Genomic DNA, 17,086 nt, shown 5'->3' with positions numbered 1-17,086 from the left:
AGAAATAAATAAAAAACATTTAAAAAAAAAAATTAAAAAAAAAGAAATAGGAACGGGAAACCTCACAAAGGCGGGCTCAGCGGGAGCCCTCCCAGGCCCCACGGGTGCGCAGACAAGCGGGGGTCAGAGGCCCCTGTCACCTGCCGGCGTCTGCTGCCCGGATCGGGGACAGGGGCCAGGCAGAGGCCTTGACAGCCTGCGTGGTCCCCGCAGGCTCGGCCCTGACCGCCAGGCCCAGGGCCTCTGCACACGGGCAGCCCTGTGGCCCCAGACAGTCACCTGCTCGTTAAACAGCACTTTACGGTGACCGTTCGGAGCCCCTGGTGACAGGGCGGCTGCTGGGCGCTTGTTCTGAAATCACGTTTGCTGGCCCAGGCCTCCTGGCCCCCGCGCTACGTGCGGCTGGCTCCGTGGGCCCGGAGGGGCCGACCCGCAGGCGTGGGGGACCCCGGGCAACGCTGACACCGCCAGAGGCGAGAAGCCCTGCTTCAGCCTCTGCTTCTCCCACGGTGCACTGATGGCAGAGGACCTGGGTCTCAAGGCCCCCCAGCCCCCAAACCCAGGCACCCACAAGGCTGCAGGGCCGGAGGGGGTGCTGGCTTGCTCGTCACCCGGCGACACGGTGCAGGGTCCGCCTGCATCTTGCCACACCCTCGCTGGTCACGCCGGGCCTCTGCTCCAGGCGGCTGAGCCGCTCTTGGGCCCCCACGGAAGGGGAGACTGGACATGCCCTTAGCGTCCCAGGCTTCGGGGTGAAAGAAAATGCTGGTGTCTGAGTGACGGAGAGCAGAAGGGCCCCAGCTGCTGTCTGGGAGGAGGTGGGTTCAAGGTGTTGGCGAGAGCATTCCAGGCGGTGGGGGCCTCACACAGACGCGGGGAGCAGGGAACGACGGCTGCTTACCAGGGTGGGGCCGGAGGGGGCCGGGGGGGCCGGGGGGGCCGGGGTATCAGAGGAGTGAGGTTTCTGGGCTCTGCAGGCAAGAGCGAGCCCTGGATGGTGTCGACGTGCCCAAGCCCCCCAAGGGTGGCAGCCGTGAGCAGGCTCCCCCGTGGCCCCTGGCCCTCCCTGAACCCTTGCCTTGTGTGGGGCTGCGTGTCCGCCATTTGTGTTCATGTGAGCATTTTTGTCTGGGTGTTTGTTCTGGGTGCACATGTGCCGCCCATCACCCTGCACAGGGCTGAGCACAGCAGCATCCACACGCTCACTGGCAGGTTGACGACTGATGGCCTGACTGGCTGTCCCCTGACAACTCCTTCAGGCCGCTCCCGCCCCCTCCCCAGGAGAGAACGCCGCTCCGAGCTGCAGGTGTTTTCTGCACACTTGCGTCTGCACGCAGGGAGACACCGCGGCAGCTCTCGTACGCGGTGCAATCACGCTGTGCGTGCCGTTGCGCTCCGACACATTGCTTCTCGGAGAGAAGAGAATAGAGAAGAGACTTTCCTCATCCTCGATAACAGCGCACTAGACACACCATCATTTCTAAGACATTCTGCCGCGTATCGGCATCGAAGCCAAGTCCAGCCAGTGCCCATATAAAGCCACAGTTAGCACCCTTGTACGGGCATCGTTGGTTCCTGTGTATTTCTAAGGAACTGACGCTTGGGAGTGGAATTGCTGGCTCAAAGATAGGCACACTTTAAATGTTGAAATTTCCTAGTCTCCCCTCCACAAAGAAAATGGTCCTCAAACCCTGGCAGCACTGAATATAAAGATTATTTAAAGTGTCAATCTGATGCATAGTCAGTAACACCTCATGGTTGTGATTTGAATCTCCTCAAGTACGAGTAAGGTTGAGAAAATTTTATGTTTTCATTCCCCCTTTGTGTTTTCTTTGGGAATAACAGTCATTTTTCTCATTTTTCTGTAGGATCAGCTGACTTTCTGTCATTGATTGGTAGGAGCTCTTTGCATATGATGGATATTAACTCTTTGTCCCTTGTCTTTTAAGTTGGTTTGCAAAATCTTTCCTGCTTAAGCCCCCAACCCCTTTAAGTGTTTTCAGATCCTCTGGCCTCTTTATTTTTGTCTTCTGTCTTTTGTGTTTTGCTCACAAAGTTTATAAAATACCTTTATCTGTTTTTTTCTGCGGTTTTTATAGTTCTGAGTTGTTTATTTGTTGTTGTGGGGTTTTTTTTACTTTTAGCTTTTTATTCCACCTGAAAGATTATTTTGTGCAGGGCCTAATTTGGTTTTGGAGATTTAAAATGAATGATGGGGTGTGCCTGGCTGGCTCAGTTGGTAGATCTCATGACTCCTGATCTGAGGGTCGTGAGTTCAAGCCCACATTCAGCGTGGAGCCTACTTTAAAAAAAAAAAAAAAAAAAAAAAGAGTTAAAAAAAAGAATGAAATGCTCATTCTGTTTATCTTCTGATTGGTGAGTCAGCCGCGGCGGGCGCGAGCTCTGCACCGTCCCTCCCGGGCAGGACCGCCTGGGTGACCTGCTCCACGGTCTGATGACTCTCTGCAGGGCTGAGAGGGACTCTCTGGAGAGCAGCCTCTTCGAGACCCAGCAGCTGGCGATGCAGCTGCAGGTGCAGCGGGAGCAGCTGGAGGCAGAGGCCCAGAGCATGGGGCTCGCGCGGGAAGCCCTGCAAGGTGCGCCTTGGCCGCTCTCTGCTCCTCTCTCCCCTTCGGTGGAGCTCAGTCCCCAGACGTGCCGCCCACACTCCCCAGTCCGCTGAAGGGGCATGAACACAGGCCTGGAGCCCGTGTGGCTGAACGGGTCATGCCACTATTGTCTAGGAGGGACGGGCACCTGCCCAGCCTGCCCTCAGTGCTGGGCCCGGGTGCAGAACTGGGTGCGGCCACTGGGTCAGCATGGTGGCTCCCCGCCCCGCCCCCTGCCCTGTGTGGGCCTGGCCAGAGCCAATGCAAGGTGAGAGTCTGGGAGACCCAGCCGGGCACAGCGCCGTCGTCCCCACTGGCTCCGGCAGCCCCGGTGGCCGTCAGCTCGCGGGGCCGTCGCTCCGCAGGAGTCCGTGAGGGCCACGAGGGGTTCCGTGCGTGGCGGCCTCGCGGCCGGTCCCTGATGCACCTGTCGCTTCACAGCGGAAATGCAGCAGCTGAAAAGCGCCTCGGAGGCGCAGGAGACGCGGCTGCGGCAGCAAGTGGCAGAGCAGGAGCGGGACGCGCAGGCGGCCCTGGAGCGCCGGGCGCTGGCGCACCGTGAGGCCCTGGCTCGGCTCCAGAGGGAGAAGGTCCGTCCCCGCTGGGCCGCCAGCTGCCTCTCACCCCCCAGGCGTCTGCCAGGTCCCACAGCACAGCCGGCCCGCGGGGGAGGGAGGTGCCCCAGGCGACCCGCGGCCGGGCCCCCAGGAGGCCTCAGTCCGCGCGGGCGACCCAGGGCCTGGGCTTGGCTGACCCGGCTGCAGTGTCAGGGCCGACAGCCGGAGGGAACTGCACCCTCCGTCTGAGCTGTCCCCTGGCCACAGGCCCCTGCAAGGCCCCGTTCCGTATGTCACCCGTCCCGTGAATGTGGAGGCTCGGGAGAGGTTTATGCGCCGCTGCGCAGGGACGGCCGTTGGCGAGACCCAGCTCTTGCTTTCGTGTCGCTGTGTAGGACAAGGGGGTGGAGCTGACGGGCGTGGGCAACTCCCGGGCCCTGCCCTGTCCTGACGCCCCTGAGCAGGTCTCACTCAGGACTGCGGGTACCTGCTTCTCGTGCGCGTCCTGACCAGTGCAGTCCTCACAGCCTGCCCCTTGCCTCGGCCCAGGAGTCCCTGAGTCTGTCTCTGACAGACCAGAAAGAAGTGGCAGCTCACCGGCTGGAGCAGGAGAAGAAGCTGGTAGCAAAGAATGTGGCCGAGCGGGAGGCTCTGCAGGAGGAAATTCAGAACCTAAAGCATGAGCGCGACGCGAGTCTCCTCCAAGTGGAACACGAGATGCAAGAGGTGATGAGGGACTATGAGGCAGTGGGCGGTCCTCACACCCACCTCACCAGGCCTCCTCTGACCCAGAAAGAGGGCTAGTTCCAGGTCACTGCTGTTGCAGCTTCAGTCTTCCACAGCAGTCCAAGTAGACAGACATCCACCCACCAACTGATCCATCCACCCGTCCACCAATCCATCCGTCCACCAATCCATCTGTCCACTAATTCATCCTTCCATCCACCAATGCATACAACCAGACATCCAGACATCCACCGTCTATCTACTAATCCATCCACCAGTCCATCCATCCATCCATCCATCCACCCACCAAACCATCCATCCATCCATCCATCCATCCATCCATCCATCCATCCACCCACCCATCCATCCATCCATCCATCCATCCATCCATCCATCCATCCACCAAACCATCCATCCATCCATCCATCCATCCATCCATCCATCCATCCATCCACCCACCAAACCATCCATCCATCCATCCATCCATCCATCCATCCACCCACCAAACCATCCATCCATCCATCCATCCATCCATCCATCCATCCATCCACCAAACCATCCATCCATCCAACCATCCATCCACCTACCATCCATCCCTTCATGCATTTGACTGTCCCTCCATTCATTTATCATCATCCATCCATTTATTTGAATATCCATCCTTCTATCTATACACTTACCTCTCCTCCCACATACATGGCCATCTATCCACATATCCGATTTTCCATTCACACACCTAACCATACATCTATTCATCAATTTCTCTAAACATCCATCAACGATCCATGCACTCAACCATCCCTCCATGCATCCAGATAGACTATCCATCTATCCAACCTCTCACTTGACCATCTCTCCATCCGTTCATGTAAGCACCCTTCCCTCTGCCCACACACTCCGCCGTCCGTGCATAGCCAGCACCCTCTCTGTCACCTGACCAGCCAGCCGGTGTGCAGAGAACTGGCTGAGCACAGGCCCAGGAGCCGGACCATGTCAGAGCAGAAGGCCCCGCGGGCCCGAGGCGGGACACCGGCTGCCTCCAGAGAGGTGCCCCTCCCCGAGCAAGGGTGTGGGATCAACAACACACACATCCTGTTAGAGATTTAGCACCCAGCGTTCTGCTGCAGCCTCTCCTTATGGAGGCCGCCTGACCCTCACAAGCACGCCCCCCCGCCCCCCATCCCTTCCAGGCCCTGTCACTGAGAGAAGCAGAGATGAGGCTGCTAAGGGAAGAGCTCTTCGGAGCCATGCAGGAGCTGGGGCAGGTGCGGCAGGAGGCCCACAGCCAGCGGGAGCAAGCTGAGGTGAGCCCGGGCACCCCGCCTGGCGCCTGCCTCGCCCAGCAGGCTCCAGCAGACGCTCAGACGCACCCGTTCCTTCCTGGTCCCAGGGCCACAGCCCCCCAGTCCTGGCCCCGTGGGTCTCAGTCTCCTCCAGGGAATGTCCGGTCTCGTGCTGGGAGGGGACAGTGCCTGGGTGGGAAGGGAAGGCCCAGTGAGCCGAAGCCGGCTGGGGGCAGGGGCTTCAGGAGCGAGTCCCCATCCCACAGCTGCCGGCCTGGCCAGGAAGTGGCCAGATGGGAGGGCCTGGGGCCGCAGTGAGCTCGCAGCAGAGGACAGGACCCAGCCCTGTGCCGCAGCCGGCCCCACGGACATCCAACCTTGCCTGTCTGTGCACTTGAGATGCACTTGGCAAAATGGAACTGCAGGAAATGTGCGAGAGGCGTCTGGGGCTGGCTCATTGGAGAGGCGAGTCCAAAGGAGAAACCAAGCCCGGAAAGGCCGGCGTTGTCCCCGAGGCAGACCCTCACGGGGCAGGACCCCACAGAGAGTCTGCAGCCGAGCCAGGAGAAAGGGTCCCGAGGGACGAGGGGCAGGAGAGACGCCCACAGGTGCTCTGAGGCTGCATCTGGCAGCCAGCTGGGGTCACCTGGGGCTCTGGACTCCATCAGGAGCCTGTGTCCGGGGAACAGGCCAGGCAGCAGCAACTGGGGCTCACCCACGGGTGGGGCTGGGCCCCGTGCTGTCTCCAGTGGAAGGCCTCAGCCTCCTTATGAAATGCAGTGAGTCGCACCGGTGTGGGCGAGGTGGGGATGAGCCCCCCACCCCCGCAGGCGGAGGCGGCCAGAGCTAGGACCCCACGGGGAGCTCAGGGCGGGGTGTCTGCAGCGGGGGTCAGGACCAGGGCCTGGGGCGGGGGCGGGGCGCCGGCCCTGAGCAGAAGCAGGCAGGGAGCAGCCCGGAGTAACGCGGGGCGCTTCCCACACCCCCAGGCTGCAGGCGGCCAGCCTGGTCCAGGGCCCCTTGTCCCCTCTGCCTCTGGCCCGTGTCCTTCCGGCTCCCGTCACCCACCTTTTATCCAGGAGACTTTTTCACTCTTCCTGGTGCGTCCCAGCCCCAAGGTCGCGGGGTGAGATGCTCCCCTGGCGCTGAGCGAATGACTCGGCGAGTCCGGGGGAGAGCGTGCGGACGGAACACGGGCCGCGGTGCCCAGCCCAGAATGCGCGTGGTGAGCAGCAGGCGCTGCCGCTGACTGCACCTCTCCAGCAGCAGCGGGCGCCGAGACGCAGGGCCATGGGGAGCCAGGGACAGCCAGTCCTGTGCCGGGGCCCTGTCGGCGGGAAAGGGGGCTGCGGTTAGGGGCTGGCTGCCTCCCGCCCCTCCTCAGCACTGCCCGACAGAGTCGCTCTGAGCACCGCCACCCGGAGGGGCTCCTGGCACCCAGGAAAGTCTTGTCCAAGGGCCCGTCTCCCTGGAGCCTCCACCCTGCTCTATCGCAGGCTGGCTGGCGCTTCCGCAGACACAGCTTGGGGGGGCCTGGGGGGTGCCCTCCTTCCTCCCACCCCCACCAAGCCACCCCCTCTGTCCCACTCATTGTCAGGAACCCCCCTAGGACCCTGAGTGACCCCCCAACTCCGAGGGGCCAGTCAGGAGCCTTCCTTCCCTCGTGCTGGCTGAGTCTCGGCCTGGCCTGGGGTGGCCGCCGGCCAGCGGGACAAAGCCCTCAGCCAGGTCATTAAGGGTCGCTTTGGCCCCTCGGCAAGGAAAGTGGAGGTTAAAACCCGCTGGGGACAGAAGCAGCCGAAAAGCCTGCCGAGGAAAGCCAGTGGCGAGGTGATGTGAGAAAGGCCCCTGGCCGGTGGAGGGGCCCCCACAGCCATGCTGGGTCTGCCCTGGGGGCACAGCCAGACCGGCCCCCGGGGGATGCCTGTCTGCCCGGGCAGGGGCGGAGCGAGGAGGCACCAGGGAGGCCCCGTCACCAAGAGCAGGATGCCTGGCCGCAGGCAGCTGCCTACAGACTCCAGGCACCCCTGCCTCCCGGGACACGGAGCCAGCTCCACCCCCTCCTGGGGCCCAGACCACCCTGGGACCAGGGCAGGGGCGGGGGGCGTCCTGGCCGGGCCGGCCTCGGGCTCCGGCTAAGCAGGTGGTGCCCTTGTTCACGGACAAGGAAGCTGCGGCCGCTTCCTAGCCTGGGGCCCAAGGACCCCACGTCCTCAGAGCCCACCGGGCGGTGCTGGAGAGGAGGGCCCAGGACGGAGAGCAGGAAAGGGCCAAGCGGAGTCCCCGATGATGGGTGCACGCGTGGGCCCTGCAGGGGTGGGTGCAGGCGGAGCCCCGTGGCCCCTTTCTAGGCACGTCTGTGGGTGCTCACATGTTTAGGCTGGCAGGGATTGTGGGCATCCCCTGATGCCACCTGCCTATTTGAAAGTTCAGGAAACCAAGGGCCAGACTGACTGAGGGGCTCCTGCGTTCACCTGGGCGTGGGGACAGGGCTGTCCCGGGACCCGGCTCCCCCTCCCCCACCGCCACCAAGTCCTCTGAGCTGGGGTCCGCCTGTCTGGCCCTACACTGACAGGCAGGGCCCCAGACAGAGGGACCAGAGGCAGCTCGGCTCGGAGTGGGGAGCCCCCCGTGCGTGACCGTGGGGGAGGCCCCAGACCACAGGACCGGGGGACCTGGGCTGCCTCTCCCAGGCCCGAGTCCTGAGCGCACTGCCCGGCCGAACGGGTTCCGACGGCAGCGCCGTTTGTGAGGCAGCTGTTCTCGGCCCCTCGGCGGAGCCGGCCCAACAGCAACATTTTAGGCTTGAAAGAATTCCGCCCTTGAGTCCCTGACGGGGTCCCTGCTGCCCACCCTGCCCTGGCGGGGAGGCCTGGAGACCCCAAAGGAAAGGCGTGGGGGACGGGGCCAGACTCTCCGTGCAGGGAGACACCCCCCCATCACCGTGTCCCCTCGGAGCCTGGCAGCGGCGGCACGGGCAGTGCGGTGCGGGAGCCCGGCCCGGGGCCCTGCCCGCCTCGCGTGGCCCGAGCCTCCCTCCGGCCTCCCCTCTGCCAGCCACCCAAGCCTTGGGCTGCCCCTGGACGCTGTGGCCAGCTTGCCGCTCTCTCCAGGCCACCGTCAGCACCACGGCCGCGGAGCTGAAGGCCCTGCAGGCGCAGTTTGAGGACGCCATCACGGCGCATCAGGGGGAGGCCGCGGCTCTGAGAGACCGTCTCCGGGAGATGGCGGCAGAGAGAAGCAACGCTGGGAGAGAAGTGAGGGGGTGCCGGGGGGGAGGGGTGCCGGGAGTGGAGGAGCTGGTTTGGGGGGGTAACCAGGAGGGGGAAAGGGTGGTGGTGGAGGGGGTGCCAGGAGCTAGGAGGGGGGTCAGGACAAGGGGAGAGAAGGCCTTCCAGAAAGGCAGGTGTGACGGGGGTGGGGGGAGGCAGGGAAGCCGGACCCCCGGCCCGGGGACCCTCCACCCTACCAGCCCCAGGCAGAGCTGACGCGGGGGTGCCGGCCGGGCTCTGCCCGTGTGCAGCACGACGCACGGAGCCCAAGGGACTGGGCAGGGGTGGGCCGAGGCTGCCTGGGGGTGCCGGGGAAGGGGCAGATCTGGGGGCGTCGGTGGTGTTTCCAGGGCCAGGCGTTGCTGCAGGGGCCCCCGAGCCATGTGCCTGCGTCCTGCGGTGGGACAGGGTCTCGGGCAGGGCAGGCCAGGCTGCGGCCCAGCGGGCAGGCAAGAGGGAGAGGGGTTCTGAGGGAGACGTGAGGGGACCTGGGAGCCAGGGGAGGGGAGGGCATGGGGGGTGCCGGGGGAGGGGGGGCAGGATGCCACGGGGGGGTGTGCTGGGGGGGAGGGGAGGGCAGGAGGGCAGGGGGGTGCCGGGGGGAGGGGAGGCAGGAGGGCACCGTGGGCACCGTGGGAGGGAAAGCCGAGTGCTCTCTGGCAGGCAGCGCACTGACCCGGAGGAGCTTGGGGGGCATGAGCAGCAGGGAGGAGGGGGCTCCGCAGCCCGCCCCCCGCCCCCCCAGGGGCAGGCCCCACGGTGGAGGGAGAGGGAGAGAGAGAGAGCATGATTTAACATGACAAGCTGTTTACTTTGGCCCCAAAGAGAAAGGTCTCCTTTCAACAGATTTCAAAGTCAGGCCCGGTCAGCGACCACACGGGGAAGCAAAATGAGATTTTAAAACGAGGGGCTGCAGGAGAGGAGCCAGGAGACTGGGGGCACATTTGTTCTGAGGAGGTGAAAGAGGAGAGCACAGGCCTCCTGAGAAGCTCAGGTTCCCAGAGAGGGGGCCCCGGAAAGGAGAGGGGCCCCCAGGAAGGAGAGGGAACCCCCGGAAAGGAGAGGGGCCCCTGGGAAGGAGAGACTTCCAGAAAGGAGAGGGGGCCCCCAGGAAGGAGAGGGAACCCCCAGAAAGGAGAGGGGCCCCAGAAAGGAGAGGGAACCCCTGGAAAGGAGAGGGCTCCCCCAGAAATGAGAGGGAACCCCAGAAAGGAGAGGGGTCCTTATAAAGGACAGGAGTCCCCAGAAAGGAGAGGGACCCCAGAGAGAGAGGGGCCCCAGAAAGGAAAAGGCCCTCAGCGAGGGAGTGGGGGAGCAGGAGGCTGAGGTGGGGGGGGCAGGAGGAACAAGCCAGGGAGCAGCGGCACCAAAGAGCCTCCCAGGCGCCAGGCTGGCCCGGTCGCCATGGAAACCATAACGTTTTCACAGCCTTTAAACTGAAGGAACGTCCAGGCTTCTCTCGCGCTGCCTGGAGTCCACACGTGTGTGCCTGCACACACACGTGAACCCACTGCACGGTTCACACGCATGCACACGCATGCACACAAGTGACTGTACATGCGCCTGCACACGTGTGAACCCAGTGCATGTTTCACACATGCACACGCATGCACATGCATGCACACAAGTGCCAGGGTACACGTACCTGCACACACACATGGGCCCACCACGGTGCACACACATGCACACAAGTGACTGTACACGTGCCTGCACACACACACTCATGTGTGGACACAACACTCACAGGGAAACCCGTGGACACCACGAAACACACACAAATGTGCAACAAGTACTACACACGGCTCTACCTGCACTTACACACACGCACGCACGCGCCATGCATGTGTGTGGGCACGTGTGTTCGTGCATACACATGTGCAGGTGCACACGCCGCACTCACACAGGCTGCTTGCAGACACACGTGCACACCGAGCACACGCGTGTGTGCTCACGCACACACACAGGCAGGAGCCCCATGCCGGTCCCTCCCCTGCCCTCCCTCGGGCTGTGCTTGGCCCTGGAGCCACCTCCCTGCAGGAGATTTCAAAAGACTCTGTTTATACAATTTCTAGTAAAGAAATAATTATTATAATCACATTAAGTGATTTGGCTGTAAAATTCCTGTAAAGAGGACGGCTGTTCTCATGAGGCCGAGGGGCGGGTGGGGGTGCAGGGGTGAGGGGCCGTCTCCAGCTCGGCTGTGCTGGTCCCCCCCCCCCCGCCCTGGGAGGGAAGACAGCCCCTCCGGACGCACAGGGCCTGGTGCTGGTCCTTGACCTCCCAGTGGACTTTTTGCTGAGCTCGGCGGAAACTGCCCTGCACAGTTGTGGCTCCCACATGTGGGGGTGGCGGGGGGGGCTCAGGCCCTTCCCCAAAACAGAACAACAGTCACAGCGGGTGGACCAGGGAGCCGGGCCGGCCGGGGGCCTGGACAGTGTCCCACTCAAACAGCCAGCGGCGCGGGGCTTGCTTTTGGCAAACCAGCGCCTTGACACGGCTCACAGTTTTTGCGGCTTCCCCTCTGCCGGCGCACTGCCGGCCCCTCCACCTCCTCCTGGGGGACACCAGGCCTGAACGGAGCCCTCTCTAGAGCGCCCTGGTCAGGGCCGGGGTGCAGGCCTGGGCGGCAGGAGAGCAGAGGCCCGGCCAAGCCTGGAGATCTCCCCCACCACAGTCTGGGTGCTGAAAGGTGGGCCGCCCCTTCCCTGGGTCTGCACCCTCCTCCTGCCCTCCCTCCGGGGGTTGAGGGGGTGCGTCAAGGCGAGGCATCGGGTGTCCCCCGGCGGAGTGAGGAGGACCCCTGACCCCACCCTGACCCGGCTCTGGCTCTCGCTCAGGTCCCGTGCTTCACGCGACCACAGAATGAGCAAGCCCCGCCTAGAAGCCCCAGAGGGCGTGGGGCTCCCGCCGTAGGGAGCACAGCGAGACGGGCGTCCCGCTCTGGGCCTGGGGCAGGGACGGGACTGACGCCTGCAGCCTCTCCCCATCCCCGGGTCGGCGTCCCAGGCGCAGCGCAGCACGAGGCAGGAGTCTGGGCTGCTGAGCCCCGAGACCAGGGTGGACGCGGGCCACGTGGCTCCTGCGGGCTCCAGGGCCTGCCCAGCCCGGGCCTCTGCCGCCGCCCACCCCTGGGCTTAGGGTGTCCGTGCTTCCGTGCCGCACTCTGTCCAGGGCACCCGTGACAGTGAGAACCTACCGCCCAGGCAGCCGGGCAGCCTGGCCCCCGCGGCCTCCCGCTGCCAGAGGGTTCTGGGGGCGTCTTCGCCCGAGACACACCCTCCCCGGCCTCTCACGTGGTAGGGAGATGAGGGCCACGGAGCAGGGGTCGGGAGCCAGGGCATTTCTGAAGGCCAGCGGGCAGCAGCTGGGGGGGACACCATCAGGCAGGGCAGCTGGACCTGGGAGGGGGCAGGGCAGACGTGCAGGCGGCGCCCAGTGCCACGCTGTCCCTGCGTCCCGTGACCAGCATCCCCAGGGTAGTGAGGGTGGGCGGGACCAGGATGTCGCCCCCCCCCCCCACCCGGTTCTGGGACCAGCCCTCTGGAGACACCCACACCCCAGGTGGGCAGAGCCCGGCTGTCTGCTTCTCCTGTAAGCGCGGGGGCACGCAGGGCTAGGCGTACCTCGGGCTGCCAGACCCGAGCCACAGGCCGGTGCGCGGCCCCCAGGGGCCCCTACAGCTTCGTGCCTCCCCCGCCAGGCCGAGGGGCTGCGGGCGCAGCTGGACGAGGCCCGCCGGGCGCTGGGCGATGAGGCCCATGAGAAGGCCGTGCTGCAGAGCTCCAACGCCGAGCTGCGGGCCGCTCTCCGCAGGGCCGAGCGGGACAAGGCCAGGTGCGAGCCGTGGAGCAGCCGTCGCGGGGCCCTCCCGGCCCCAAACTCCACCCCAGGGGCAAAGCGTGTGGGACGCCCGTGTGCTACTGAGGCAGGCCGGGGGCTGGCTGGACTTGCTAGGCCCCTCGGTGCATTCCCATCTCGCAGCCCACGCAAGTCCCAGGGGCTGGGGAGCAGGGGAGGCGGAGGGGCCTGGTCCAGGGCTCTGGGGGGCCCCCCATGGGAGGGACGGCGAGGCCGAGACTGCACACCTCGCCGAGGGGCATCGGAGGAGCCGGGCTGGGGCCGGACACGGGGTCCCGGGAGTGTGGCTGGCGCGGGGAGAAGGGCGGGGGAGGGTCTGGAGTGCGGAGAGGGGCAGAGCCGGCCAGGCCCCCGGACCCAGTGTGCCCTAGGGGACCTAGGCAGCCCCAGGGAGGCCGGCCTTTGGGACACTCTGCAGCCAGGACACGGGGAGGCCTCTGTCCAGGAGAGGTGGGCGGCAGGAAGCTCTCTGCGGGAGACGCTGGTGCCTAGCCTGGGACACTGCTCAGTTTTCAGAGGTCCAAGGACGAAGGGGAGCAGAAGCTGCTGGTCCTGGAGGAGGCCCGGGCGGCGGCCCAGAAGGAGGCCTGTGAGCTGCGGGCCAGTCTGAGGGCGGAGGAGCAGGCTCACGCAGACGCCCTCCGGGAGCTGGGCAGACAGGTGAGGGCGGCCTTCCTAGAGCCCCGCCCCTGCAGAGACGGGCCCTCCCCCTCCCCCTCCGGTCCCCACTCAGCCAGGTGCCCCCCAGGGCACCCACTGGACCACAGAGCGCGAGCTCCAAGACAGGGCCGCGCTGCCTGGGCCTTTGGAACATTCTGTCCCCACACTCGCAGCCCCAGCGGGAGGGCCCTGCTCAGACCCTTGGCTGGGTCTGCCCCATGGGGTACCGATGACAAGCCTCAAAATTAATGGCTACAAACAACCACTTTGACGCTCATGGACTCTGAGGTCAGGAATGCAGCAAGGGCACAGAGCAGACACCCTGGCTCTGCCTGACGGTGCACGCGCCAGCAAGCCTACAGGGGGACCTGACGGCGGCGCCTGCAGGTGGCTCCGCCCGCATGGCCGTAAGCTGGGCGCCTCCCCCAGCGCTGGCCCGTGGCTTCCTCCCAGCATGGCTGCCTCGGGGCTCAGAGGCCAGCCGCGCAGCTTTCTCTCTCTGTCTCAGCTTCCAAAGTCAAGAGCCACTTACACTGAATTCACTCGGTGTCAAGACCACTCAGAGGAGGGGCCTAGATGCCCCTCAAGGTGGCAGGGAGGCCCGTCCAAGCATCGCAGCCATTTTGCCAAACTTCTGCAGGCTGGGAGTGGTCCTCGGGGTGCAAGAGGCACCGCGGTCCAGGGCTCCCTCCAGACCAGGCATGTGCTGCAGCCCCCTTCCTCTAACCCCCCACAGACCTCCTGGGAGGAAGGTCTAGCACCGTGCTTTCCAGATGAGGACACTGAGGCACAGAGAGTGTGTCGGGCCAGGGCCCCCGTGAGAGCCAGGGAGGAGCCCAGCCCGCTCCTTGCCCGCAGGGTGCCTGGCCTCAGAGAGGAGCAGCTCCAGGAGGCGGTCAGCTCCAAGCGCATGGTCTTGGAGGGCACCCTCACTGTCCACCTCCCCCATCGCCCAGAACTGGACTTGGCCTGAGTGGGGGGGCTGCCCAGGAGGAAGGCCCCTTCCCCAGGACATGCGAGCAGAGGCAGGGGTCCGGGAAGGGCCCGCGACCCCATCGGTGTCACCTGGCACTCGCAGGTAAACATGCTGGAGGCTGAGAACCAGAGAAAGAGCCAGGAGGTGGTCCAGCTTCAGGCTCGGGACGCACAGGGCGCGCAGGAGCAGCAGAGCCGGCAGGAGGTGCTGCACTTGCAGAGACTGGCCTCCGAGGCCGCCCTGGAGGCCGCCCGGGAGGAGGTAGGAAGGCGGGGTGGGGGGGGGTGGGGGGGGGGAGGATGCAGAGGCACAGCGAGGGCCGGGGACGGAGGGCCGCCCAGCCCAGCTCTCGCCCACGAGCACTGTGTGGGTCAGTCTGCTCGTCTTCCGTCCCGCGTCCCAGGGCGCTGAGTGAACAAGTGCAGTGAAAGTGGGGTTCTCGTGCTTTAGGAAGGGACCGTCACCCCCAGGGCAGTGACAGGCTCGGGGGAGGCAGCCAGGCTCCCAGCTGGAGGCCACAGAGCCTCTGCCAGAGGGGGTGATAGTGACCCGGTCTATTCCCTCATTCGCTCACAGGTATTTAGAGGCACCACCCCAGGGGCTCAGGGGCTCAGGTCAGGCCGTGACCAGGGTCGGCAGCAGCAGACAGGGCGGCCTCATGGGAAGCGATGGCATGGGTGTGGCTACAGAGGGGCAGGGGGTCAGGGCGGGCCCCTCCGCGCCCAGGCCAGGCCACCAGACCCGAGGGAAGAGGGTGCCCCCGCGGGGCTGTAGTGAAGCCAGGGCTACAGAGTGGCCCAGGCCAAGAGAGGCCGAGGAGCAGCCACCCAGAGCCCGAGCCCGCGGGTGCTGTGCGCCCCCCGGAAGGCCCGGTCCCAGGACAGTGCTGACCCAGCCTTTGCTACCCACAGGCCAAGAGCACGGCGGATGAGCACGGGGCTGGCTAGAGGCAGGAGAGGCGGGAGGGGGCAGCCCAGGGCCGCAGCGGGCTGGGGGTCCACGCGGGACGTGCTCTGCGGGCCTGAGGTGTCCCTCCCCACCGGCGCTCAGCGCACCCCACTGCCAAACACAGGCCTCGAGGCAGGCCCGAGGCCCCCGGCTGTGACGCGCCAAGGCGGGAAGTGAGGCTGCGGGGGGCCCGGCCGGTGGCTCGGGGACACGAGCCCTGGCGCCCCTCCCGCAGGTCCTGAGGCTGCGGCGGAAGCTGGAGGAGCTGGAGGCTGGAGCCAAGGCCCGCGAGCGGCAGCTGGAGCAGAGGCTGCGCCAGAGCCAGGGGGCTGAGCGGACCCTCCGGGCTGAGCTGCGCGCCGTCACCGGGAGGCTGCAGCAGGCCGGCGGCGTGGCCGATGGCCTCCAGGCTCGCCTGGACGAGGCCGGCCGCCGGACCCACGGCCTGGAGCGGGAACTGGCCCGGGCGGAAGGCGCCAGGCGGCGTTCGGAGGCCCAGCTGGGCCGGCTGTGGTCCACGTTGTGCCGCGGCCTGGGGCTGCGGGGACAGAGCCCCCCGGGCTCACCCGAGAGGCCCTGCTTCCCCAGGACAGGTCAGTGTCCTCAGCGGCCTTGGGGAGGCTGCTGTCCCGGCTCTGACACCCACCCAGGACCCCCTCTCCTCACAGCCCACACAGCGAGGGGCCCGGACCCTGTGCCCCCCAGAAGCTCCCTGGGGGTGGGGACAAGCGGAGAGAAGGCACCCGCATGCCTGTCCCCACCACGTCCCCACACTCCCGCTGTCGTGCAGGCTCCGATGGCTTCCAGAGCGCCAGCCCCCCCGCCAGGTCCCGCTCGCCACTCCGATGGCCATCACCGGCACCCGGGGACCAGTGCCCGGAGGTGGACGTGGCCTCTGTGCGCGAGGCCCTGACGGACCTGGCGCAGACGCTGCAGGCTGCCCGGAGGGAGCGGGTAAGGGGGTGGGGAGGACACGCCCGGGGGACGCTGGCCGTCACTCAGCACTCAGGTCTGCTGAGACCCTGGCAGGGTCCCAGTGCTCAGACTGCCCCTTGGTGGGTGTGATAAAGAGCAATAAACACCACAGTCCCTCCAGACTCAGCGGCCCCCAAACACCTCAGGGCCTCTTCCCTCCCTCCCTCCCAACGGGCAGCGGAGCCCCTGGCACCAGGTGCCGCTGTGGTGCCCGCCGGAGTGCAGGTCAGCACGCCCGAGCCCCCCAGACCTCCGGCCGGACACCTCGGCCCCCACTCATCCAGCGGGCTGCCCCTGATCCGGGTCCTTCCGCCCAGGATGACTGGCACTTCCGAGCGGTGAGCCTGAGCGGCCTGCTGAGCGAGGCGGAGCGCGAGCGAGCCCAGGCCCAAAGCCGCGCGGGGCGGCTGCAGAAGGCACTGGCACAGGCGGAGGAAGGTGACCCCCTTCCCTCGCCCCGTCCCCAAGGACCCGGAGAGGGCCACGCTGCCGCCTCCTAGGGCTCCTCGAAGCGCCCCACCCTGGCGGCCGGGAGGGTGCTGTCCCGGGGCTGCTCAGGCATGGGGCAGGGTGTCCCCCGGGGTGGCCGGCCCCTGGCCACTGGTCGGGTGTCCTCTCACAGGGGCTTCCCACGTCCGGGGGACACAGTCCAGAGACCTTGCAGACCGCGTCCCACCATGCTGGCCTCCTGCAGCCGATTCCGCAGTCACGAGGCCCATCTCCCCATCAGGTCTCCCACCCCCATCACTGCAGAGAGCACCCCGCCCTGCTGGTCACCCCACTGCATCACCGCGCCCCCCTTAGCGGGTCTGCCCAAGGCGTGTCTGGAAGGAGGGATGTCTGTGGAAGGAAAGAACGTGGGGAGGGGGAGGGGCAGGCAGAGGGGGCCAAGACCCCAGACCCACCCCCGGGGGCCCTCGAGCAGCAGGGAAGTGTCAGGGGAGGGGGTCCTCCAGCCCCCACCATCTAGCTCCCAGGCACTTACACTCAGCAAGCCTGAGTTTCCTGGCCTGTGAAATGGGTGGGGGGACCCCCATGTGGTGGCCGCACAGGCCTTGGGAGCCAGGCATCACCTGCTCGCCCCACAGGCTGGCACCAGGCGGAGGGCGAGAGGAGCAGTGCCCAGGCGGCGCGCGCCCTGCAAGCGGAGACGCTCCGGGGGCTGGAGGAGGAGCACGTGGCCGGCACGCGGAGGGCAGGCCGGGAGAAGCGGAGGCTCCAG

General features: G+C 66.0%; 1 protein-coding gene across 1 annotated transcript in view; it reads left to right on the top strand.

The window, feature by feature from the left end:
- The window catches only part of CROCC2 (ciliary rootlet coiled-coil, rootletin family member 2), a 59,712-nt gene that overhangs the window by 24,059 nt on the left and 18,567 nt on the right, over positions 1 to 17,086 (top strand). Inside the window, exons 18-30 of the mRNA XM_039228488.1 lie at positions 2,470 to 2,597; positions 3,051 to 3,199; positions 3,716 to 3,892; positions 5,083 to 5,196; positions 8,289 to 8,432; positions 11,586 to 11,693; positions 12,148 to 12,281; positions 12,815 to 12,965; positions 14,044 to 14,202; positions 15,125 to 15,482; positions 15,680 to 15,843; positions 16,182 to 16,302; positions 16,953 to 17,086. Coding sequence (XP_039084419.1) covers positions 2,470 to 2,597; positions 3,051 to 3,199; positions 3,716 to 3,892; positions 5,083 to 5,196; positions 8,289 to 8,432; positions 11,586 to 11,693; positions 12,148 to 12,281; positions 12,815 to 12,965; positions 14,044 to 14,202; positions 15,125 to 15,482; positions 15,680 to 15,843; positions 16,182 to 16,302; positions 16,953 to 17,086 — 2,041 coding nt within the window. The remainder of the gene's footprint in view (positions 1 to 2,469; positions 2,598 to 3,050; positions 3,200 to 3,715; positions 3,893 to 5,082; positions 5,197 to 8,288; positions 8,433 to 11,585; positions 11,694 to 12,147; positions 12,282 to 12,814; positions 12,966 to 14,043; positions 14,203 to 15,124; positions 15,483 to 15,679; positions 15,844 to 16,181; positions 16,303 to 16,952) is intronic.

The sequence above is a fragment of the Hyaena hyaena genome, unplaced genomic scaffold (assembly GCF_003009895.1).
Source record: "Hyaena hyaena isolate Hyena2069 unplaced genomic scaffold, ASM300989v1 scaffold_31, whole genome shotgun sequence".
Taxonomy (NCBI): Eukaryota; Metazoa; Chordata; class Mammalia; order Carnivora; family Hyaenidae; genus Hyaena; species Hyaena hyaena.
Note: the sequence above shows the minus strand (reverse complement) of the source record. Positions and strands in the feature narration are given on the sequence as shown.